At 39.7% G+C, this 25,447-nt stretch overlaps 2 protein-coding genes across 2 annotated transcripts in view; one reads left to right on the plus strand and one right to left on the minus strand.

Annotated features, from left to right (window-relative positions):
* The first annotated feature begins 1,080 nt into the window (after positions 1-1,080).
* Positions 1,081-11,660, plus strand: LOC104407677 (selenoprotein O). Its single transcript, XM_010017017.1, has 8 exons — positions 1,081-1,280; positions 2,225-2,405; positions 5,845-5,975; positions 6,387-6,667; positions 6,997-7,150; positions 9,299-9,484; positions 10,622-10,778; positions 11,475-11,660. The coding sequence occupies exons 1-8, from the start codon at positions 1,138-1,140 to the stop codon at positions 11,658-11,660; spliced, it is 1,419 nt and encodes a 472-aa protein (XP_010015319.1). The 5' UTR covers positions 1,081-1,137.
* Positions 11,661-17,286: 5,626 nt separating this feature from the next.
* TUBGCP6 (tubulin, gamma complex associated protein 6) overlaps positions 17,287-25,447 on the minus strand; it is a 22,470-nt gene continuing 14,309 nt past the window's right edge. Inside the window, exons 16-25 of the mRNA XM_010017028.1 lie at positions 25,297-25,447; positions 24,845-24,900; positions 24,391-24,583; positions 23,949-24,117; positions 22,452-22,593; positions 21,567-21,761; positions 21,167-21,299; positions 20,722-20,935; positions 19,530-19,729; positions 17,287-17,763 (exon numbers count right to left, since the gene is read on the minus strand). The exon at positions 25,297-25,447 is cut by the window's right edge and continues 1,167 nt beyond it. Of these exons, the coding sequence (XP_010015330.1) occupies positions 17,672-17,763; positions 19,530-19,729; positions 20,722-20,935; positions 21,167-21,299; positions 21,567-21,761; positions 22,452-22,593; positions 23,949-24,117; positions 24,391-24,583; positions 24,845-24,900; positions 25,297-25,447 (1,545 nt within the window). The 3' untranslated portion in view covers positions 17,287-17,671. The remainder of the gene's footprint in view (positions 17,764-19,529; positions 19,730-20,721; positions 20,936-21,166; positions 21,300-21,566; positions 21,762-22,451; positions 22,594-23,948; positions 24,118-24,390; positions 24,584-24,844; positions 24,901-25,296) is intronic.

Below are 25,447 nucleotides of genomic sequence, written 5' to 3' on the forward strand. Positions count from 1 at the left end.
CTGTTGCAGGTAGTTCCGTGCTGAGGATCGCTCCCCGAGGCAGAGGTCATCTCTTAAGCCCTCGCGTTTCCCTTTGTCTTCGCTGCAGCAAGTGTGATGCTTAAATGCCAAACCAGAAGGTGGTAATGTTTTCCACTTTCCACTAGACCAGGTCGCTTAAAGCCCCATCCTGTGTTGCTGGTTCTTTTTGCCAGCAGTGCCTTTCCTCCATCCTTCCTTTCTTCCATCCCTCCTGTGGGACAGAGTGGTGGAAAAGGCCCCAAAAATGTCATGCTATCCAGATCCCTATAAGGGATGTGTGCCTTCATTAGTCAGTGTGCCCCGCACTGCTTTTAATCTTTCAGGTCATTTGTTCCACTTGCATTTGCTATATTTTACGTTACAGCTGAGCACAGGCTCAGTAACACCTTAGTTTCATACCCGTGGTGCTCTGAAGGTCTTCTCCCGTGAAGGTTAAGGAAATCACACTGAAAATCTCAGACATGGTGGTGCCCTGGGCAGCTCTCCTGTTTGCCTGTGGCTGCTGAAGCGCTGGGAGGGTGGGCTGAGAACCACCGCTGCCTGCCCTGTTTACTCATTCTCTATTAAATAAGCTACTTTGCTATTTGCTGTCTGTTTGGGTGCTTTTTAAATGCAGCTGCCATGCATGCCCCTGTTTTGCACCTCATTTCTATATTACTTACCCAGAAAGATACAAACTAATACTACTTTTTAAGTGCCATGACAGTAGCCAGTCACTTTTTGTATAATAAGACAGCTGTACTTGCCCAATCCTTTTTTGTTTTTTTGAAAGCCTCTATTGCGTCAATAGAAACAACAGAGTTAATGATTAGAAGGCATATGTGTAACTGAAAGCTTTATTTTCTTCTGTTATGTGTGGTCTTCACTATGTGTTGCACCCATCTAAATTGAACTTGAACAGAAGTTGGAAGGTCCAGCTTTTGTTCTGCCGCTACTTTGTTGTGTGACCATGGACACTGCATGTCACTTCTAGGTTTTTGTTTCCCCACTGCTAAGGGGTAGACAGGAGTTCCTGCCTTTATAGCCTCAAAACTGCCCATGTCCTCTTGTTGCAGACAAGCTGATGGCCGGAAGGTCCTGCGGTCGAGCATACGGGAGTTTCTGTGCAGCGAGGCCATGTTTCACCTTGGAATACCAACGACGAGGGCTGGAACGTGTGTGACGTCGGACTCGAAAGTGGTCCGTGACATATTTTATGATGGGAATCCAAAAAATGAGAGATGTACGGTTGTTCTGAGGATAGCTTCTACGTTTATAAGGTAGAAGCATATTTTGTTGGGGTTTTTTATGCCTTTAAAGCCAAGCACAGCAGCCTTTTAAAACATAGTTTTAAGCGCATTTAAATAACAGCACTGTTTGCATGTTTATTGCTAACCTCCTCATGGAGGCTTGGAACTCTTTCAGTGGGCTTTAGGAAACTACTGCTCTTGTCCAGCGGATGGCATGAGCTGGTGTCATAGCACAGATGAACACTAAGGATGCTAGCCTGGTAAGAAGAACTGAGTTCTGAAGACCTCAGAGGAGATTTTTCACATTTATGCATGCACAGAATACATAGAGGGTTTTGATGTTGGTAGTTGGGTTATAGCTGTACCCTTAATTCCAAAGCTATTCTAATATTGTCCTGTCAAAGTTTGGGTGTTCTTTCCCTGCCTGAGAAGTGTACAAGGTTCCTGCTCTGACACACAACATTAGGATTTCAGGAAGTTGCATTGCTTCTTGTAAGATAATAGAACCTTAGAAGTAGAGAATTAGAGGAAGGTGAGACATAAGGAATATATGCATGTATGTGTGTGTTTATGTATGTGTGTATCTATATATATGTATGTGGAAAAATCTATCTTACATGCTTGATGTACAGCCTAGTATTTTAATAAGTCCTATTCCTGTATCTTTACTCAGGGGAAGAATTTTTCTGTAGAAGTGTTTGTAAGAAACTTTAACAAGCTGGTTTTCAGCACTGGCTTGGTCTTGATCTGTCAGTTTAGTTACATGTATGTGCTTTTTTGTGTTGAGTCACTTGAGCCCCACTAGGTTCAGCACAGGAATCTTGTGGATCTTTCCTCTAAATCAGGTGAAGGATTGGCATTAAACTCAAGATGATGTGGTGTTAGGGTTACAACAGTGAATGTTTTTATTGCATGTAATATGAAGTTAATAGTATCAGGTAATACTTAAACATGTTTTTATTATTTTAAAACAGATTTGGTTCTTTTGAAATTTTCAAACCTACTGATGAATACACAGGACGCAAAGGCCCCAGTGTTAACCGCAATGATATTCGAATACAGATGCTTGATTATGTGATCAGCACTTTCTATCCAGAAATCCAGGAGGCTTATTCAGACAACAGTATTCAGAGGAATGCTGCTTTCTTCAAAGAGGTGAGAAAGATCAGATTCTCTTCTTAAATCCATAGCGGTCATCTTCAGGAACTTCATCTGCAAGCACAGGTGACTGGAGTTGGTTAATATCTTGTATCCTCCAATTGCCTTTGAAGAAAACACTCTTAATAGAACTGCGTATTGATGGAAGTAATGTTGATATTGATCACACTAGTGAGAGTGGTTTTAACCTTTTTGATAGTAAATCATGATTTCTCTGCTTTGGGAGAGCTTGCCAAAACTTGTCTCCACTTGCTGAGAATGTCCTAGACTGCAACGGGGAATTCTGGCCCTGACTGTCAGATGGTGAGTTGATGGTACCAAGGCATCATTTTATAAAAATACTGAGAACATTGAGTCCCTTCCTGTCTCTCGTGTTCCGAATTATAAACAGGAATGTTGACAGCAAATCACTTCAATTCCAGGCTTTAGAACTGAGCAAAGAAAGAATTTGGGCTAAAAGAGTAAGATGCTTCTCTTTGTGTTTTAGTGATTAGTACATAGTGATGGTACCCTTGCTGAAGGGAACCAGTTTGAGATTACTGGACAACTATTATGAAGGCTCTGATTTGGGTCACTTGAAGTTCAAATAATGCCACAGCCCAAATAAGAATGTTGTAACTAACCAGGAAACTGAATAATTAACAACATACCACAGTCTAATACACTTGACTATTCTGTGTAAAAGCAGTTGTGGTGCTTCAAGATCTGAAGTGATCTGGTTGGGACTAAGGGAATGGCTGCAGCGTGGTGCATGTTCAGAACAGCCCAGTAGGAGGTCAAAAGGCAGGCTTAAAATCTGACATTCTCTGGATTTTGTGGGCTTTGAATTTGGGAGTGTGGGGGTGGTGTTTGTTTCGTGTTTTGGTTAGATTTGGGGGGTGTTTTCGTTTGCTTTTCTTGTTTGTTTTTGTTTTGATTTTTGTTGGGTTTTTTGGGGGGAGGATGGTGGTGTTTGGTTTATTTTTCCTTTAACACAGCCTGAGCCTACTTGCATTAGTTCTTCAGAAGAAAATGGTTTACAGCCCCCCATCCTGGCATCCTTTCGTTATTGCACCCACTTCCATTTCTTTGTTTATTTGTTGTGCACCTGCCTGTGCCTGTCCATGCTCGGTGCTGGCATTGTATCCTTACACTTTCTCTCCTGAGTGGAGACTTTCCATACCTTTCTCCATCTGAAAAGCATCCCAGTTCTTTACCGAATCTGACAAACACATCTGTCTTCTTTAGTAGTGATGATATGTTGTCAGCTCAACTCTAATGTATTTTATCTTTACTTTTGGACTATGGAAGAAATGGAGAAAAAAAGGTACAAGTGTTTGCATTCTAGACAGTGCTGTCAAATGCAAACACCATTATCTGGATTTCTCAATTTGTAGGTGGTGTGTTTAAATTTAAATGAGCGTGCCCTTCAGACAGTGCTGTTATTTATCTGGGCATGGTACTTGTTTTCTAGTATGGCCAGTAGTAGAAAAACGTGATCAAAAAGAATAAAGGTCAAAGCAAGTGCAAAGCTGTCTCTTTCTAATCTAATATACCTGTCTGTGAGTGGCACCCAGGCTTTGGTTGGGTTTAGGTGTTATCATTAGTGGGATTTCTTTTTTACCAGAGCTCTGGCAGAGTGCGATGGACTCGTACAAAGACATCCAGCAGTCGGGAACTGCTGTACTGCTGGAGTGCTTTCATCCCAGTGCTGGTGGCCAGGGCTTCTTTTGTTTTGGTTTTACCACCTCCCTGGCATAGAGCCCTTGTGCAGGGTGCGTCCCCATTACTGGCTTATGGTGTGCCAGTAATCAGTTAGGGACACGTGTATCTGACTGCCCCGTTCAGCAAAAACGGGTGAAGTACCTAACACGAGAATATTGCAAAAAGTGGAAGCATGAGATCCCAAGGTGAACAAAATGTTTCTGTTCCAGGCATTGTTTGTGGGTTTTGCTACTTGTCAGTTTAACCCAGGACAAGATTTTTCTATTTATTTTCCTTCCCTGACTGCATATGCTTAAAAAAGAAAAAATTCTGGGTTTGAAGACAGAAGCATAGAACTGATGCCTCTGTTAACTCTGTTAACTAGGTATTTTTTTAGACCTTAATAAGATACACATATACTGCAGCCTGGAGAGATCATTGATTTAAACTTCTGTACATTGACAACTATTTGGGGCCTACAAGGATGCTGGGGAGGAACTCTTCATTAAGGACTGTAGTGGTAGGACAAGGGGTAATGGCTTTAAACTTAAACAGGGGAAGTTTAGATTAGATATAAGGAAGAAGTTCTTCACAGTGAGGGTGGTGAGGCACTGGAATAGGTTGCCTAAGGAAATTGTGAATGCTCCACCCCTGGCAGTGTCCAAGGCCAGATTGGACATAGCCTGGGTGACATAGTTTGGTGTGTGGTGTCCCTGCTTATGGCAGGGGGGTTGGAACTAGATGATCTTAAGGTCCTTTCCAACCCTAACTATTCTAGGGTTCTATGATTCTATGAGTGATTTGAGCTGTGAAAACAGTTTGATTTAAAAGTTTTAGCTAATGGCGGCATAAAATTTGTATTTACCGCAATGCAGTGAAGTATTTAGAAATACCTTGGTTTATTTAAAAGTCAGGTTAGCTTCCTGAATTTTAGATTTCATAGGGCATATTTAGTTGTAGTTGACAGCTGGGCTGATATAATTAACTAACTAGAACTGCTTTAAAATATTATGCTGTTTCTTTGAAGAACGGGGCACATGCAGTGATTGCAGTCAGGGATTCCACAGTGATAACTCTCAGTCAAGCAATGGAAGAACTCTGGTGAAACATGTGTTCAGTGAAGAATTGCATTTAAATCAAATTGTTGTTCTTTGAATGTGTTTTCTTAACCTTGTAGCTTTTTTCCACTCAGCAAATTGAGGGAAATACTTATCAGTGCTAAAACTTGTTAGCAGGGAACATTTTCTTTTGTGCAAACCACTTACCTTCCTGTAAATGACTCCTCTGTACCAGGTACACCAAAAGGCTGACTTTATGCTGGGCTTTGTTGCATAGAGTTAATTTTACTTCTTAGACTTTGCTTATGTTTTCTCCTACCTGTAGTTAAAGGGTCTTTAACATTTGTAGTGAACAAAACAATGTATTTGTATAATGACTGCAGTAAACAGCAAGTCTGTTGTGAAACAGTTTACCTTGTTTCAGTGCTCTGTCTCCAGTACATTTTAAAGCTGTCAGTTGACTTGCAGTCAAGCAGAGGGGGAAGAAGAGGAGGCAAACAGAAAAGGGGAACTGAAAAACAAGAGGGAAAAGGCAAACTGTCCTTAAGATACTTGTGTGCAAGGCATACTGCCAGAATCTGCTTCTGCTGGAGCTGTAGAAACATCAGTTCAGACTAGGAAATGCTGGGAAATACATGAATGTATTGGAAATATATTGTGTTGGTAAATGGGGAAAAAACCCACCTCTCTTTTAGATAACAAAACGGACAGCGAGGCTGGTAGCTGAATGGCAATGTGTTGGGTTTTGCCATGGCGTGCTGAATACAGATAACATGAGCATAGTTGGACTAACCATTGACTATGGCCCTTTTGGATTTATGGACAGGTCAGTGTGGCATAATTACTTGAAACGTGTGTTATGTATTTGCTGTGTAGAGCTATCTTAATGTTCACGATTGCTTTAATATTTTAACTCTAAAGTAGATTTATGAACCTTCTTTATGGCAAAATAGATTAAGTTAGTTCTGGTTGCCCTGTAATTCTTCTTTCCAACTTCTTTTTGACCATATTCACAACATCTCTAAGCATTAGACTGTTCTTGTAGCGTGTGGGGTTTCTCAGTGTTTGAGAGGGCAGGAAAATATCTAATGAGGTAACTTTGGGAAAAGAACCAAGGAGCATTCCCTTTTGGATTTTATTTAGTTTCCTAGAGGAGACTAAAGTAATAAAAATAATGCATCTCACTCTGTTGGTGTCCAGATAACTAGAAGAATGCTAACTATTTCTTTCTTTGTAGATATGACCCTGAGCACATTTGCAATGGTTCTGATAACACAGGGCGCTATGCTTACAACAAGCAGCCAGAGATTTGCAAGTGGAACCTGGGGAAGCTTGCTGAAGCTCTAGTTCCAGAGCTGCCCTTGGAAATAAGTGAACTCATCCTGGAAGAGGAGTATGATGCAGAATTTGAGAAACATTATTTGCAGAAGATGAGGAAGAAGCTAGGCCTAATCCAGCTGGAATTAGAAGAAGATAGTAAGCTGGTGTCTGAACTCCTTGAAACCATGCATCTCACAGGTTGGTGAAGAGCACAGAAGGTTATTGTTTAGTAGCCCATCAGTATCTATAATCAAACCAAAATGTAGTTTATATCTTACCTTACAAGAAAGCAGCCTTGCACAACTACACCTGAGAGAACAACAAAAGAGTGGAAAATAATTACCTTCTTGTGAACTGTGGGGCAGTTGTCGCCTTATACATGTCTTCCCCTCTCACATTTGCACCCAGTTTGCTTGCCTCTTCAGAGTGGTAACCTGTACTGCTGAGGGGGTAGTTAGGAAGGAGGTATGGGACCTGTTTGCCTGCTGATTTATTAGTTGTATTATTCATAGAATTCACCTTTTCAGGTGGAGACTTCACAAATATTTTCTACTTGCTGAGTTCATTCTTGGTAGTAGACTCTGATCCTTCAAAATTGGAAGATTTCTTAAAAGAGCTTACAAATCAGTGTGCTTCTGTGGATGAACTGAAGGTTGCTTTCAGACCACAGATGGATCCAAGGTAATACTCTTCTTAAACACTTTTGGCCTGTGCTTTTAGTTTCATTATAATCATAATGAACTCTCTGTGCTGTGTGATACTTGACTGATTTTAAATTTTGATACCTTGCTGTTAACAGGATGCATCATGATCTACAGCAGTGCAAATTCTTGTGTGTTTTGTGACTGGCGGGTGCTCAGCAGTGACTTGCAGCAGTTGGCTCTTGGGGCTAAAGTTGTCTGAGCTTTTGTTTGGTCTTTTGGTTTTTTTCCTCCTCGTCTGTCTCTGCTGACTAAGTACATGAGAGTGCCAGATAGTGAAGCAATATAGAAATATTTTATAGAAGAAATGGATTTGAACAATAATGATACCGTGTTCTGCCAATGTACTGACAGCAAATCACTTTCAGCCACCAAAATTCTAAGCTAAGTATAACCTAAATGCACACTTAAGGCTCTGAAAACTTTGTGGTGCCTTCCATGTCCCATTTGATGGGCTACTTTGAGTATGGAAAAAAAAGAGTCAGTTTTGTTCATTTGCTGCTAATAACAGTGACTGCAGCAGTTTTTCACTTTTTGGAGCAGTGGAAACCAGGGAATGAGTGTAACCCATTCATTTGTCATATTTTTCCTAGCATGTTCCCAGATGTGGAAAAAAATTAAAGTGGGAGTATTTTGGGCATGTTTTTCCCCCCTATCTCTGTTTCATATGTGCTTCATGAAGTAATCAATCTATAGAAAAAGCTGAAGAATTTGGTGTGTTGTTAATAATTTGCAGAAAGCGGGTAGTTGAGAAAATAGATTGATGTGAAACTTGTATGAACAAGTTGGTGTTATGCCAAGATGGTTGGCTGTAGCCATTTATCATTTTGGAGGTATTACTGGTTATTTAAGTTTTGTGGTGATACACTAGAATGAAAGATAAATAAATTGAAGTGGTGGATACCACTTATTTAATTAAGTTCCAGGTTTCAGACACTTTGGAATTGTAAGCAGATACCATGCAATATGAAGATAGCTCCTGTGATAGAGATAAGACAGTATTTCATTAAACACTGCATTCAGGCTTAGAGGAACATGAAAAGTAGCTATAAATCATCACGATATGGATGTAAAGCTTTGGAGGGGAATAGTACTATGTTAGAGTGCAGAGCTATTTTCACCAAAGCACTTGGATATTGTAGAGCTGGGTATGTCAGATGTGTAAATCAGTTTTGGATACTACTTTATATAAACTCAGAAACTAAAGCACTTACCTTATCTTTGCTTACTAAAAGCAGGAAAGTATAATCTGATACAATGAGTTGTCTGTTTTGAGGCCAGGGAATAACATTCTTATCCTTTGTTTATAAACGCATTATAGAAGGAAATAAAAACACTCAGTGTATTTCGATATGCTCCAACTTATACTCTTTGGGGTTTTTTTAATTTATTTTACTTAATGCTGCAGTGCAGTTACTAATTCAGGAAAAATGAAAGTTAGCATAGCATGGTATTGAAAGCTGCTGTACAGCACCAGCTAACACAGTCAAATTGGAAAAGAATCAATTCTAGACAAACTCACAGCAAAATAGCCTGGATATCTTAGGAATTTATTACCACAAAGCATTTCTTATTCTGTGATTTAGACTGGATAACTACAAAGAAATTAATTAAACAAACTCTTGTCTCGTATGACTTACATGATGTGCCTTCGCCCAGGTCATTTGGGGTTTTATTAGTACTAGTAAAACTCATAGGTGTTAGATGCTTATTCTGCATGCTGATACAGTGTTAATGTTAGGAAAAGAGACATTGAAAAAAACCCAAAACCTATGGACTCTGATACCTAAGTAAGTTCAAATTCCTTATTCCAAATTCCTTTCAAAGTTCCAAGGATATTCTGATGGGAATTGCACATCTAAACCCCACTGGGAATTCTGAAGATCTGCACTTTAGTATGACAGGAATGCAAACAAACATGCTGAAAAAGGGGTGAGAAACAGTAAAATTAGCATGATTTTTGATTTTAAAATTGTTCTGTTAGAGGTGAAGTGCTGTTATTTAAGATCTCTAGTGAAATCATCGGTTATTGTGAATGTTTTCATATCTACTTTATGGCTGCAAAAAGGTGGTTCTTGATGGGCAGCTCAACATTAATGTCTAATGTGTTTGTTCCTTTTGTTCCCAGACAACTGTCAATGATGCTGATGCTGGCTCAGTCTAATCCTCAGCTGTTTGCATTAATTGGAACAAAAGCCAATATAAACAAAGAGCTAGAACGCATTGAACAGTTCTCCAAACTGCAGCAGTTGACAGAAGATGATTTACTCAGCAGAAATAAAAGACACTGGAAAGAATGGCTGGAGAAATACAGGTGAGGTTTCTCACTGTTCAGAGCAGTGTATTTCATTTCCTCATTTTATTTGAGAACATCATGCCTGTCTCATGAAAACCAGCCTGTCTCAAAAGTATATACATTGAGAGAGACGTGGGGCCATGCAACTCACAATATTAACTACTGCCATGGTCAGCGTCTGTGTCGCTGTAGATCTTTGTATTTTATTTACCATATTTTGGGGAGGGTTGAGGGTATAGGAATCACCTGACATCAAATCTAATATTAAAAGTGCTTCAAGAATATTTATGTTGAATTCTAGCAGAGAGTAATTCCAGTTGTGAGCTTTTAAGTGCTCAGTAACTACAGCTGACTGACTGTCAGCATTTATCCTTTTAATATTTTTCTGAAAGAAAAAGAAATGTATTTACTAACATAGAAAGCAAGTAGAAGTATTCTTAATCAAGGAGTAACTGTAAACTGTGAAAGAAATCATTGACGGGAAAAGAATGTCCAGATTATTGTAATGGGCCTAATTTAAAAGGTTAAAAACTTTAGTGTCAGCATGAGGGGGGGTTGTGGTTTTTCAAGGGTTTTTTGGGTTTGTTTTTGTTATGTTTTGTTTTATTTTTTATTAATAAAGAAACCCCCTCAGTAGAGCATTAGTTGTTCCTGTTGTGTGGATTAGGTCAGGACTCCATTCCTCACCTGGCTGCCTCTGATCATGTTCTCCAGTGGGGCTGAGAGTTTTAGTGAGTATTCCTGCTAAAAGGTGGCTCAGACTGCCTCAGCTGTATTGCATCCCTTTGATTGGAATGTCAAAAGGTTTAACCAATAAACAAGCGTAGAAATCCTTCAAGACAAGATCTAAACGTGATGGGGTTTGTGGAGCAGTGCAGAACACACTGTGCACCAGTGTCTTAGTCTGACTTATCAGAGAATATGCAAGGTGTGCCACTTCCTCGAGCCTTGTCAGGACCTGCTGATGGTCTGTGATGCTACTTTTAAATGAATTGTTTTATATCTGTTGTCATGCTGCGTTTTATAAACTGAGGGGATTATAGGTGATGAAATGTTTATTAACAACTGCAAACTAAGGATCTCAAGGTAAGGAAACATGTAAACTTTTACGTGTGATTCTTGATCCAAACCATTGTTTTTACTGCTTGATTTCAGAGACCGTTTGCAAAAAGAAATAGAAAGTGTTAGTGATGCTGATGCCTGGAACACTCATCATGTGAAAGTTATGAATTCCAACAATCCAAAATATATCTTGAGAAATTATATTGCCCAGAATGCCATAGAAGCAGCTGAGAATGGGGATTTCTCAGAGGTATGCTCTTACTCCTTAACATCTCTCTGGGTTTGCATGGATGTGTAGTGGTGCTGTTGATAACTAACATTACGCTGGTGAAATTCCTTCTGGCATCTCAGGCAGTAAGGGGATTGGGAATTTATGGTTCAAAAGGCCTGTATGATTTTTGAGAGATCTGTAATTTCTGATGACTGCAGAACGAAGAAAGGAGTTGAAAATCTGAATCTGAACTTCACCAGCTTTGTGGGCTGATTCCAGGATAAGACACTTGCCTCTGCTTTTGCTGTCTTCAGAATGGTGTTTACCTTGGGAGGCAGTTGGGGATTAATGTACACTCATTCCTTGCTGTGCTATTGTCTTTTAAAACTTCTGACTTTCACCTGTGGAGCTCAGCTGGGGGATTGTTACATGTAGAATATGGGAAAATGAATTAATGTTGAGAAATGACACAACTTTTGTTTGAACTTTTATTTGATGCTTGTATTTCAAGTTACTTGAGCTTGAGTTCCATACAGATACAAACTCAGCCAGCTACAATTTTACAGTGTTCAGTTTATTTGATATGCATATTGTTAATCTATTTAACATTTGGCTTGTTTGGGGTTTGTGTATTAAATACAATGCATTCGATCGTTATTTGGTGTGTAATTCTTTTCTACATCATTTTGCCTTCACTTTCTAAATTCTCATAACCATGCTGTGGTTTCTCTTCAGGTAAGAAATGTACTGAAACTGTTGGAGAATCCATTCCAAGAAGCAGAAGACTTCAGGGAGGTAAAGGAAGATGCAGAAGAGGAGGGAGCAACGGCTGCAGCAGCTGCTTGTACTCAAGAGACCAGAAGCAGACTACCCTATAGCAGTAAACCTCCACTGTGGGCTTCAGAGCTCTGTGTTACATGATCTTCATAACTGCCTTGTTTTGTTTTTTGCTGTAAACTGAAGACTGACCCTCCTTCAGCAGTGAAGAATGCAGCAAGGCAAACATCAAAGTGCTATTAAGTTATTGAAACAACCCTACATTTGGATGCATCTGCAGCAGTCTTCAGCTGTGCTAATTTGAAGCAATCATGGATCATTGGAACAAACCGATGACAATCAACAGTCTCCATATATCAGTAATTTAAATGTTTTGAGACTGAAAGTCTTTCCTTTATTCATACTACAAGTATTCATACACTGCAAGTGAAAAGCAATATTTTATGTTGAGGCGGGCTGAGTTTGACATCCAAATGAAGTTGTTATGTGAAGACAAAAAGAGCAAGTCAGGAATCTGATCTATTTTTGTCTGATGTCTTAACTAATAGTACTTCTAACATTTATTTACTGCTTTCTCTATGCAGGGACTATTAGTTCTCTTTAATGGAGGAATAGATTCAGTGTTGCTTGTTTGAAGCTATGTTTCATTTAATTAAGAAGTTCATTTCTTGTGAACCTTCAGATTGATATTTAATCATTATCTATTTTCAGAGAATTTGTGCAGCCTGGGCCTTGGGGAAGCAATGGAATTTTATTTTTATTTAATTCATTAAGAGCAGAATGAAGGGAGACCATACGCATTTGCACTTGAAAGTCTTGGAGGTAAGGTTTATTCAGGTTCAATGTGTTCGCATACAACATGTGTAAATATTTACTAAAATCATAGGTGCGGTTTTTAAGCCAATTGACTTGGGCAAGGCCAGTTAGCCAAATCAACGTGAACCTTAAACTACACCAGTACTCAAATCCAGGTTCATTTTCTATTTGTCTGCTTGTAACAGAGTCTCCTTGTACAAGAAGCATGCAGATGGGTACCTGTTTGTTCACACTGGTCAGTGGGATCCTTCCATTCCCACTCTGGTCTTGCACCATTTAGTTTGCTTCCACAGTCTTTGAAAAGTTTGACACTGAAAATTGTCATTCAGGACATGCTATTTGAGCCTGTGTTAAAGATCACAGAGGATATGGGAGGAGGATGGGAGCTGACTTGCTTGCAAATTACGTGTTAATAGTGTTTCAGTTGAGGTTTCAGCAGAAGGGTGGTTGCCACATCAGCTGGAAACAGTTGTTCCATAGTTAGTTACTACTTGGCTTTCTGAACTGCTTTGTAATGGAGTCTTTATTACTGGTTCAGGTATCTGAAATCTTGAGGAAGTTTGGTTTAATGCAAAGGTTTCTCTTTTCCAAAGACACCACCGTCTTACACTGTGAGTTCAAGTCTACTAAATTTGCCTTCCACCCCTGTGCAAGCTTAGTATTAGCTCAGGTTGTTTTGTGCTTTTCCAAGTCTTCCTCAAAATACAAGCTACTGAAAAACAGAACAGTTGGGCTGCGTTTATAATCTGCACTGACAACCAACTTGTCCTCCTTGCTGCCACAGAGAAGGTGATGCTTCAAATGTAAACATAAACATTGTTGTGTCGTGCCTTTGACCTGGACAAACTGATGCTGAGTAATGACTTGTGGCAAGCTAGAATCTTTGATGGCACTTTCTGTAATGTCGTGGAGTCCTTACAGAAAAGGACAAGCTTGAAGGTGTATTTACCTTGTCCATGGAAGGATGATACAGTTAAAAGAGGAAGTACCTTGATGAGGTGGGCAATGACTAATGCTGGCTCATGCAGCTGGTTGCCTTCTAGAAATAATCCAGTTTGAGAGCTACCTACCAGATTATTTAGCATATAAAATACAAATTATGGTGCACCTCTAATGCCAAGTCCTGGAGAGAGGGATACTTTCAAATAGCAGTTTTAAAAAGGGAAATTGAATGTAACCATGAGGAATGAAAATGTGGTGGTGTTTCCTGCTAAGTATGTTCTTTGCTTACAGATAGATGAAGTGCAACAGGTCCAGAAAGCTTTTAATGATGAATGCAGACCCTTGGTGTGATTGCTTTGGTGTGCCACTCAGTAACGTTGTACTTGTAGTAGATGCAGTGTGTTCACTGGTGGGTAGGAATATGAAGAGGGTCTAACTGCACATAGTCTGACTGCACTGATACTCACCTGCTTGATTTCTCAGTGCATACAGTAATGTTGATGCTTCATATCTGAAGACGTGTGATGGTCAGAAGCCAAGTGGAAAGCTTGTGCTCTTCCAGCACACACATTTCAACATGCAGGTAGTAGTTTCAGCTCTGATGATAATGAATTTCTTCTGTTCTTGTTCTGGAGCAGGGTGGAAGCAGGAGGTTGAGGACAATCAGACCAAATTTTGTCCAGGCAAGAACTTTATCTCTTAGCTCAGTTCTTCAGAGAGAAGGGACTACAGCTTTTGACATTTGGGAGTCTTAAATACTTGAATCATAAATTGCTTCTTGATGTTTACAGCTTGTATTTGCAATAGGTAAACCTGAAAATAATACTACTTATTGGTCAAATATTCTGCTTGTAAAAAAGCCATGGACTTGTGCTGTAAATGAAAAATGAACTGGTGACTCTTCGCAGCAACAGCTTTCTATGGAAACACTTGATCAGGCAGTCCGTGGCTGTGGAGCTGGAAGGACCCTTGCATCAAAGCAGGTGGTACCCAGGTCACAAAACTGAACTGCAAAGCTAGTGGGGGCATGTCTCTGGATGGTCTCACGTGGTAGAGGATGGTGTCATGTCCTTTTATGACTCTCTTAAGATTTCACTGTAATGCTGCTTAATGAGCTTGTAAATCTGTAATTCCCAAATGTTTTGCTGTCAGCTCTCACTTCGGAATGTTTTGTGAGTTGTTTTTCTTTGGGTTTTGTTTGTTTTTTTTCCCCAAACAAGTGCTATGGCTTTCTTGGATTCTTTTATTTAAAAAAAAACCCAACCAATTTTAATATTCTTTTTCATGCCTGTTTTCTGAAGGAGTTTTGCTGTTAACCATGCTGTTTGCAGGCTTCATTTCTTTACAAGTATTTGCTCTGTGTTAACGTCAGATGGCCAGGCCGTATCACAGACTCCTCACTTTATATTTTTGCAGTGTTTTCTGAGGAGTAGATTATCACAGGCTCAGTCTCCTGCCCCATTAGTGATCTTGGTAGCATGCTTGAAGTAAGGTAGGGACCCTCACCTTTTACAAGAGACACCTCCCTCTTAGTTATTGGCCATAAGACCTATGCTGACACCTCTGTCATTCTTCCTGGCATCACTGGAATTAAACCCTGATGTCAGCAGATACAGGATATGATTTTAAACTCTGCTCACAGAAATAGACCATTGGATAGAAAGTGAAGATGCATTTTGTTTGTTTAAAGTGAGTAGTTGATGCAGATCATTTTTTTTGCCAAAAAGCTACTACAGCCATTTCCATACTGAAGCGCTCACATAACACCAGAGTTGAAAATACACATTAGTTTTTCTCATTTGAGGTAATTTTTGGCATGTCCTCACTGCCCTTTCTAAATTGATTTTGCTTTGTGCAGGGTCTGGACAGGATGGAGTTAACATTCTTCACAGCAGCCTGTGTGGAGCTGTGTTTTGGATTAGCAGCTAAACCAGGGCTGGTAACACAGCAGTGTTTTGGCTATTGCTAAGCAGTGTTTGCACAGCAGCAAGGCTGCCTCTTCCTCTGCTCTGCTCCTGCCCAGGGGGTAGGGGAGAAGTTGGGAAGGAGACACAGCCCACCTGAACTGGCCGAAGGGCTGGTCCATGGCATAGAGCATCATGCTCAACAATAAATAAGGGGGGAGGAGGGGAGGGCTCCTTCATTTCCATACTTTGCTCCCTTGTTTCTAAATCCATTTGTCGCTAAGGAAGCGGGTCATCACTGTAACACTGTGCCTGAAGCCCAAACTTTGCTGCTAGATTTCTTAACAAAAGATGACGTGGTGAAAAGATCAGCATTAGAGAGCTCAGGGTGAGGCCTGGGATGTGGTGTAAATTCAAACAGCAGCATTTTAGCTGGGTCAGATCACAGAGTAGTTGAGGTTGGAACAGGTCTCAGGCAATAGTCTAATCCAAATTCCCCTCCCTCCCCAAAATCCCTATCTTTATAAATGTTTGAAAATTAAAAGTATTTACAATGATGAGAGTATAAGGGATTAAGAGAAAAAAATAAAGTACTTAGAATGGTAAAATTTAAGAGAAACTATTTGTTCCATGTTGGCTTAGTGTATCTTTCACGTAGGGAAAGTATGCGACAATCGTAGCAATGGCAGGCTGGTTTTACACCACCACAGAAGGGAATCTTGTGTTAGCATGCAGCGGGATGATGAGCAGCAGTACTCTGGGCTTGCATTTGACGAGTCTCTGATACTTAGCTATTGCTAATCTTGCTGCTCTTTTCCTGCATCATAGAGGACTTATTCAGAAGTCAATGGGGCAAGGGCTTCTCCTCTTGTATAATGGTACCAGGTTAATTTAGGTGCTCTGAGTAACTCTTTCTCACTTTTCTCTTACTACCCTCTCTTTGCTGTCTCTGTCAATGGGCAGCTGAGGCACTGCAGGCACTCCAGAGAGCTGACTGCAGGTCGGCAGTGTGCTCTTCCTCCAGGAGCTACACGGGGTTCCTGGAAAAGCTAAACCTTTGTCTTTCTACAGATACATGGTAGCGCCAAAGGTCCCAAACATCGGGTACTGCTGTGCTCCCTAGTGGGAGGCGGGTGTCAGGACAAGGCAACAGAAGGCAAGCTTGCATGTACACACCTGCCCTTACACCTTCCTGAGAGCAAGTCAGGCAGACAAACAGCTCACTCTGCAAGCCACGTGCTCTTTCAATGTGCTATTCTGCACAACAGAAGGAAGCTAGTTTAGTTAATTAACTATAGCACGGATAAACAGCACAGAAGATGTATGTTACAACTGTGCGCTAACACGTTTGTATAACTGACTTTGGTACCAGAGCAAGAGCAGAAACAGGTCAACTTTACGGTTGGAATATTCTGACTCTAAAGCTTAATTTCTATTTCAGAAAAATAAAAAGTGTAAAACTACCTGCACATCATCAGAAAATAACGATATTCAATGGTCCATAGTACTGTACTTCTGTGTAAGTCATCATGGATCAGATAATGAACTCCTGGTGACTGTATCCGTGTTCTAAGCAACTGAGACTCCAGGATCTCAAAATGAACACATTTCAAAGCAGACTGCCTCTCTATGACATTCTCATACCATGTTGTTAGTGCAATAGTCTCTTTTCACTATATAGGGGTAAAAAAAAGACAAACAAGGAACAGAAAAATTATTAGCAAATTGAAAATGTGATCCTGCAGCTGAAAGCAGTAGTTGGAATATATTTGGAATTTGAGCTTTGTTTCACTTTAGTGATGCTGAATTGCTGGTTTAGGTGTTTGTTTTACATATTCACCACAAAACAAGATGTACAGCTTAAATCAGGGATAAGGAAACTAAGTTTGGCACAAGTGACCTAACAGTTACCAACTGCTTGAATAGTCAAATACTGTATCTCCTGGCAGGTCACCTCAGCACAATGTGTTTTTATCATGCCCTCTTCCACTGCGACTAACAGCCTTGAAGAATTAGTTATGTTTAGATTGAAAAGCAGTATCAGCTTGACAGTAAAACTCATCAAAAAGGTACTTACTTATGTCTGAACATTTGTAGCTCATGCTCAGTTTTAGAAAGTATCTGTTAGTTTATTTCACATACATGTATTTACATCGCAGAAAATTCACAACACTGAAAATAGAACATTTACACATTCACAGATATACAGGTTTGCACTCTCTCCCCTGTTCAGACCAGGCACTCAGCTCTTCTATTTTGGCAATAATGACAACATCAATTCTCAGCAGATCAAACAAGTGGTAGGTGTGGTGGGTTTTAAGACGCATCATTCTCTGTATGTGGTGGTTATATTCTTCAAGCTATTAGATGGCGGGTTATTTCACTGGAGAAAATGCCTCTTGCATGGCATTTGCATAAGCTTCTATAAATAATAAGCATATAGGATTATCTGTGGTTTACCATGCTATTATCAGTGATGCTATTCTACAGAGGTCAGTTATCCTTGTAGTAGTTATTAAAGTTGATTCGCAGCAGAAAGTCCTCCAAGTGGGGTTGGTATCCTCTATTTACAAGCTTGGTTACCACTGGAAGAAAAACAAAAAATAAAACAAGCTTCAACTAAGATTAACATTGTAAACTCAGCCTTGGCAGCTCCTGTGCATTTTAATAGAGAAAAAAAAAGCAGCCTAATGTAGAAATCTGAAGACAACAGAAACAAATGATCATTTTAGCATAGGAAAGGTCCTTTCTGGAATTACAAAGTACTTTAAATAAGATGCAAAAGAAAGAGTATGTGTCAGTTCTAAGTGTAACGGTATTATTCTAATAAGGAAATGCTTTCACAAGTTGCTTTCACAGTAATACAGTGTGTTCTTACCACAGTTTTGACTGACCAGGAAGCACATTTAGGTCCTCTGGTGATCTCTGTGAAAGAAGCAGCTCTGCTAAAGTTTTCTTGAGCATAGCCCATTGTGAGAGAGAAAAACCAAAGAGAAATTCCTGGGACACACCCCTCAAGCTCTATGAATGAACAAACTGACTGCTCTGAACATCCTTAGTAACAAAGGGAAAAGGCAATAGAAACTCCCTAAGCTCACGGACATCCCATGCAGTAGGAGAAAGGGAATTAGCAAGCAGCAGTAACATGCAAGGAAGAAGGGAAAGTGTACAGTTAGAAGTTAGGGCCTGAGCCAAAGCCATTGAAGTCCAGACTACTTTGTATTGGCTTTCAATGGATTCTGGATCAACCCATTGTGAGAGCATTTTATAATACATGGTGACTGAAGGTACAAGTGTAGATGAACAAGCACGTATTTGTTTTGTAGTGCTTAATAAAGAGGGTGTAAAGAACCAGGTCACTCAGCAAATTTCCTTACGGAATGGTCTATTAATCTCTGTCCATGAAGCAACCATAGATCTCGTAGTATGGGCTTAGGTGGCTCCCAGAGGTGTTCTGGCTTCCTGTGGAATTTGGAAGCAGCCATTCTAACTCATCCTGAAATATGTGGGTTTGGTCCTTTGACACCATTTTTGGACACCCTTAAAGAATAAAAAGGGCAGCTCATTTCTTGAAGAATACAGTCTGACTAGAAAATATTCTAGAAAAATAGACCCAAGGAGAACAGTTGCACTTCCTTCAGGAATTAAGGGCTTTCTAAAAAGAAATAAACAAACAAACCCCCATGCACCACCTTTGTACTCGGGGGAAGGTTAAGTAACTTGTACTAAAAAGACAAGCAAGATCTGAAAGAGAAATGGAAAGACAGATAACCATTTCTTCACATTATAAACTGATAGGATAAATTTTATTATGTTAAAGCAAAGAACATCTGGCAAATTATCTGTGCAGTTGAGAAAACACTTGCCTGGAGCACTGGATATAAGCTCCAACTAGTGCTTGGCGCCTCTTTGGGCTTTAGTCCAACACAGAAATCGGAATTGTCAAGTTTCCTAACAATGGTAATACTCAGCTAATGCAGATAGATACATCAAAATTTACTTCTAAGTACTATCTGTCTCACTGCTGCCAATAAAAAGTGCCAGACATCAATTCCAAAGAAAAGAAAACGTAAGCTCATACACAGAGCTAAATACCAAACACTTACTTTGCAAACGAGCAAAAACTTACGGGCAGTTTGGGGATAGCTGTTAGATTTCTTGTGTGGACATTTTAACTGATGGATATGCAGATCTTTGCAAGCCACAGTAATGCAGTTTTCATTTGGTAACTACACGTTCTAACACACGGTAAGTACACACATCTTCCCACTAGTACACTGTATTTCCAAAACCTCTCTGTAATTTTTTCAGTTGTCAGTTGACTTTATCTACAATCTATTCCATTTCTTACCTTTGAATAAGAAGTGGGAGTAATACTTGAAGGTGTTGTACGACTGCTGCATCAGACCAAAGTTGGGATGAACTGCCATTTGCTTCCCTGCATCAAAGCTCCAGGACTGAGAGATCAGCTGGCTGCGGAACTTCAAAATAAGGCTGAAGATGCTGTGTATAATGTTCATCACAGGGGCTGCCTTCTCTGTTAACAGACCCCTAACAACACAACAAAAACAAATTCAGAGGTGCAGCTGATGTATGTTACCGGCTGTAGGACTGTCCTGGGTTCAGCTCTAACAGTCACATTTTTTTGCACTGGTGTATCTAACTTCTAGAATGACATCTGCTTTTGCAGAAGAGGTGACATTTAAAAACATTATCACACTCTGAGTCTCTTCAGCTTTAATCCCCTCTCATCCCATCTCCTGCTACTCAAACAGCAGCTTTAGGCAAGCTTTTCTCATTAAAACTGCAAAAGAGACATAAAAGAATGGGTTTCTTTTCTTGCTTATACTTTCTGTTATCATCTCCTCTCCCTCCATCTCCCCACTTCATTATTCCAGTGTATACTCTTTAAGAAGAAACTGAACAACCCTTGCTCCTCTCCTCTTATTCAGACTGCCCCTCTGCCTCATATACGCTAACCAAAGGGCTAAACGCTTGTGGGTCCTGAAAGACAGATGTCTTGTATTGTTCATACATCTGTACAGGGCATCAGGCCACATTTGCTCCTTCAAAGTCCAGCCCTGGTCACTGCACATCTATTAAAGGCATGTACAATGTATAGAGAAGCATTTTACTTCAGCTACACTTGCTTGAGCACACTACTCGTGTTGAATGGAACTGCATTCATTTACACAGGCCATGATGAGGACAGGGTTAAAGAAAAACAGAATTGTGGCAAGTGTGCCTTTAGTCTTCAGGTTAGAGCTGTCCTGAGTAGACCTAAAATTTGCAGAGGCAGGGTGAACAGAAGCTGGAGCCAACTCAAAGGAGTTTGGGGATAGGTGGCTGAGGAAAAGTATCAAAGTATGGACCTCATAACGTGCCATGAGGTTTGTTTCCCTTACATAAGAACACATATGCAACTCATATGTAAAGACTAGTTAGCGTGTCAGGTAGAAGTCAGTTTTGCCTACATAAGTTAGGCCAGACTGGCTGCTTCATTCACTTAAAGATTTGAAGTAAAAATAAATATGGTAGCTTGCCTGAAGATTGCTTTGTTGAGGTATTCAGCATGTGTTCTGTGAATTTCTTCCAGGTTACCTACAGAAGACAGTTTGTTTCCAAATTCACACCAGGTAACATGAAGAATCTGATTAGCAATGTAGCCTTGAATAACCTTCACAAAATGCTGCATTTCGTGTTTATACAGCTGGAGCTGTCGAAATTGAACAGAGTTTGATGTGCGACTGACTAAAGCTGAAAACAAAACCAGAAATACATTATCAGCACCCATAGAGACCATCTAAAATCAGGATTTGTAAAGGAATTAAGGTTTGTGTTAGTGGAGTCTGTTTAAAATGCCAGGGAAGCTTCTTTAAGAAATTGTGGCATTTGATGCTTGACATGACTGTTTACAAGCAATTGTTTAGCACAGGGTGCTAAAAGCACTTTAAACAGGACGCTCTCTGGTTCATTTATTATACGTACCAGTGCGTTTTAAGTGAAACCAAACATCCTTGAGAGTCCACACCATGTGCTTCAGCTGAAGCAAAAAGGAAAAGATCTTGTTGTATTTATTCATGCAGCTCTCAGTAATGACAATATTCAGAGGCCAGTCAACCTGAAAGAAGTAACAGTGCTGATCATGCTACATTCTGTGTTAGAAATTATATTTCAGATACAAGTACTTCAGGGACATACAAATTAATATATGCATTTTAATAATGCAGTGCAGTGGTCAGGTTCAGTCAATCCTGTAATTTCCATTACACTATTTTTTTACTCCATTCTTAGAGGTATTCCAGTATTAAGAACATATTCACCCTACCATGGTACATAAGAACCATGGTATAATTGCAGTGTTGTACCTTTGTCTGTGCTGTCTTACCTTGTACCTTAGCTCTAAGCAACTCAGAGCATCAGGCGCATTGGGCTTGAACACTTCTGGAAGATACTTGAGGGCAAAAGAAAGATTGGAAGCAAGCTGGGTGTCACCATGGAGGCTGTACTGTAATGCTTTATTTAGGATGGAATTAAGAACCAGTGGATTCAGCAGTTCACCAGGTGTCTGTCCTGATCCAAGCTAGGGAAAAGAAACCAACAAAACAAACCAATCCTAATTTTACAGTATTAACAAAGAGTCTTGGCTCCTGAACACCTACAGCCACACAGCTGCACTGGTAAGCAGCTATATTAACCCATGCTATCCCTCCTACCTTGCTGTCTTCCCCATGAACACAGGGGTAAGTCATACAAATACTGTCTCACCAGAAGGCCCAGCACTCTCTTCAGATGCCCTCCCTTCTGCTGTGTAGTATATCTGAGGTAAGAGTAGGTATTCTACAACACAGGCCTTTCCGCTGGATTTTTAGCAAATGGGCTCTTCCAGCCTTGCTACCAGCAGATGGGAGGGGACAGTACAATAGTACAGCAGTTTTCACAGGAAAGTGTGAAATACCCTTCCATGAGTGTTTATCTGTCCAAGTTTGAAATTACTATGTGTAAAATCCTTCCACTCCCTCTATTCCTGGGATTAGCAGCAGGAAATATTACCCTTTTCATTGGGACTTCCTTGGGCCTGGGCATTGCTTCCAAGCAAAGACCTTCTTGTGCCTCAGTCCTTACAATGTTAACAGTTCCTTGCCACATGGCATCTTGATACAGCACAGAAGAGGAATCCAGCACAAGCCAGGATTCTAATTCACACTGTTCCCTCATTCCCAAGGTAAAGCAGGCAACCCAAAATCCATAGTTAAGACAACAAAGCAAATACCTTCTCAAACAACAGGTCACTGAGCGACTGAGCAAACTCCCCATCTTCCATCAACAAAAAGTGTCTCAGTGCTTCAAAATGCTTCTCCACATTTAGTTCCACAAAGTAGTAATCAACTATTGCTTTGTTCACAAGAGAAACGCTAAGAATAAAAACAAAGAAAAGGTATTCTTCTTACAAGCAGATCCTTCCTTACTGTTAACATTCAGGTGTGGCTACATCAGATTAATGCTCCAGTACTTAAGTCTGACATCCAAGATAGGATGATATTCACATAAGCAAGAAAAAAAAAAGAAACAAATAAAATCTTCATTCAGAATATAGCAGAATTAAAACCTACCACTTCAGCTAACTGGGTTTTGAACAGTACTGGGGAATTATTTTAAGACTGGCTACATAAATGATCTTTAGAATATCCTGCTAGGCCTGGAACAACATTTTGTCAATATCCTTCAGTCTTATCTCTGTCACTTACACAAGCAGATTAAGAAAGACTATTAAATCCCTGAGAAGAATATCCTAATTGTGAAGCTCTGACTCTAGATACCGAGGGCAGGTCTATAAGCAATATAGGTCTATACCACAGTTTTCAGTACAGTGTAGGTACTCAAGCCAGCTTTAAATAATTTAACTTGAATACCAGGGATAGGCTAATTGTGCCAGCACACAACTCAGGCTTGCTCACTTTGCTTTGCTGAACACATGAATCTGTACAGATTGTTCTGGTAGCCAATCTGGATGTTTAAAACTAAGTTAGATAATTACATCTTTGTACACTGCACCAAACTTTGAGTCTAGCATACTCTGAGTTAGCAAATGGAAATCCAAACTTATAAGAAAGTAGATTTCCAAACAGGAAGCATGTCAACACATCTGTGAGTAACTCTTTTTATGACAGAAGCTAATCTTGTACATAATAACAGAAGCTTTTCTTTAAAATAGCATTAGATATACTAATAAAATGGTCCAACATATGTGTTTTCCCTATATATTCCAACAGTAACAAGAACAGCTTCTATTAAACTTCAAACAGCCTTGAAGCTGAAGTTCCACAGAAACATAAAATATATCCTGATCAATATGCATGAGCTTTCACATCATCAAAAGATTTTTCTTCCTCCCCTTATCTTTCATGTCCCAAATAAAAACTAGCAAAAACGTTATAAATAATAGACCTTTATAAAAGAACAAGGAAACCAATGCTGTCAGAACCACTGCTGCATAATCCGTGAGTCTGAGAGTAAACTTAAGCCCTTCTATTTCAAACAGACCTTCACATTTTTAATTTACAAATAAAAATATAAGTTTATGTTACTATTTATAATGTAAATCTGAACTTTTAAGTTAGTTATGGACCATCCACTGAACCACTTCTGGGAACAAAGAGAAAAATTAAGAGAACGGATCTATGCGCAACTCTTGTCTTAAAAAAGAACTGATGAAGAATACAACACTAATGGCTAAATTATTGATTCACTGTTCCTAACAAACACTCACTGAGATACAAGTGGAGCAGTAATAGACCGTTTCATCAGCACTGGCAGAGATAAGAGCTCACTCAGCTGTACAGCCGTTTCATCTGTTGCTGACTGGACCATAGGATCCACAGGAAATGTGTAGGATCTTGGTATCACATGATGCAAGAGATGAGAAACTGGTAGTTCTGCTAAATTTAAAAATATATAAACATTGCAAGTTATAATATTTAAGCAATTCAATAATCTGTTTCTATTAAACTGTACAAACCCCTCTAGGCTAGAAAATCATAATGTGTCAAAATGTATTTCTCATCTCTGTGCCTAGAAGCAAAGTGTCTGGCTACGGCAGTTCACAATACTGGTAATTTGCTGGTAATTCAGGGGTTCTTTTTGGCACTCAGCTTTTTTGCTCAAGTTTCCCACATCTTCTATTGATCTACTGGTCCAACAGTTCTACTCACACATCAAATCATAACTATCTTGATATTTTTCAATACAATACTGATCCGATAAGGCTTTCAAATATGCTTGTTCTTTCTTCCATTTATCTTCCTCTCCCCCTTCCTCCTCCTTAGTCTTTGGAGTATTAGCTTCAGAAGACAAAGTTTCGTGAGGCACAGTATCTTCCGGACTTGCTTTTTCAGGTTCTTGTGCCTAAACAAAAAAAAAACACGAAAAAATTTCATAAGAGATGCTGGCTTTGTCTACTCACACTTAATGTGTTCTTATAGGTACTTTACTAGTTGTTCCAACTGAAAATAAAAGAACTTACTCACCTGTACTTTTCTGACATGTAAAAACAGTATGGTATTACAGTCATTACTAGATTAGGACAGAAACTTACTGCCTTAACTACCCGTGTGTTTAATCTTCAAAGGAAAAGGAAACCTTCTCAACAACCACTTTGTTTCTTACCTGTAAGATCTGGGAGGAATCAGGAGAAGGGTCCTTGTTGACCACATTTGCAATTACTGTAATTACAAATAAATTAAAGACAATACTAAATACTTAGTTCATACTTCAGATCTGCTTCCAAAGTTCTTCAGAATTTCTCTATAGACTATCACAGGTACAACCACCCCAGTAACAGTCCCGCCCAGGCAGTTTTATGCCTGTTTCCTACTAGAGATCGCACAAGGTCCTGTTTCACAGTTTCAGACTATAATTTTTTTAATGCTGGTTCTTCTATATAGGAGACAAGCCTAAGCTCAAATTCTTTCCTCTGAATTCTAGCAGAGGAATCTGAGATGTCTGAAAAGTTATAGAAGGAATTAAGCAATAAGTACCCATTTTGAACATAGACATTTACAGTTACTTTCATGAGCCCTTAAACAAATGCTGACGGAGTAAGCTTAGTTTTAATTTACCTTCTTCTTTCTCTTCTGTCGTATCTTCTTTTTTGTCATCGTCAATAATAGCATCTGGAAGCACTGGAACACTGTCAGATGACTGCAACTGTGGTAAAGTCTTTTCTTTCATTTGTGATGCTTTTGCTTCCTTTCTGCTCCCTTCAGCAGG

The sequence above is a fragment of the Nestor notabilis genome, unplaced genomic scaffold (assembly GCF_000696875.1).
Source record: "Nestor notabilis isolate BGI_N333 unplaced genomic scaffold, ASM69687v1 scaffold26110, whole genome shotgun sequence".
Taxonomy (NCBI): Eukaryota; Metazoa; Chordata; class Aves; order Psittaciformes; family Psittacidae; genus Nestor; species Nestor notabilis.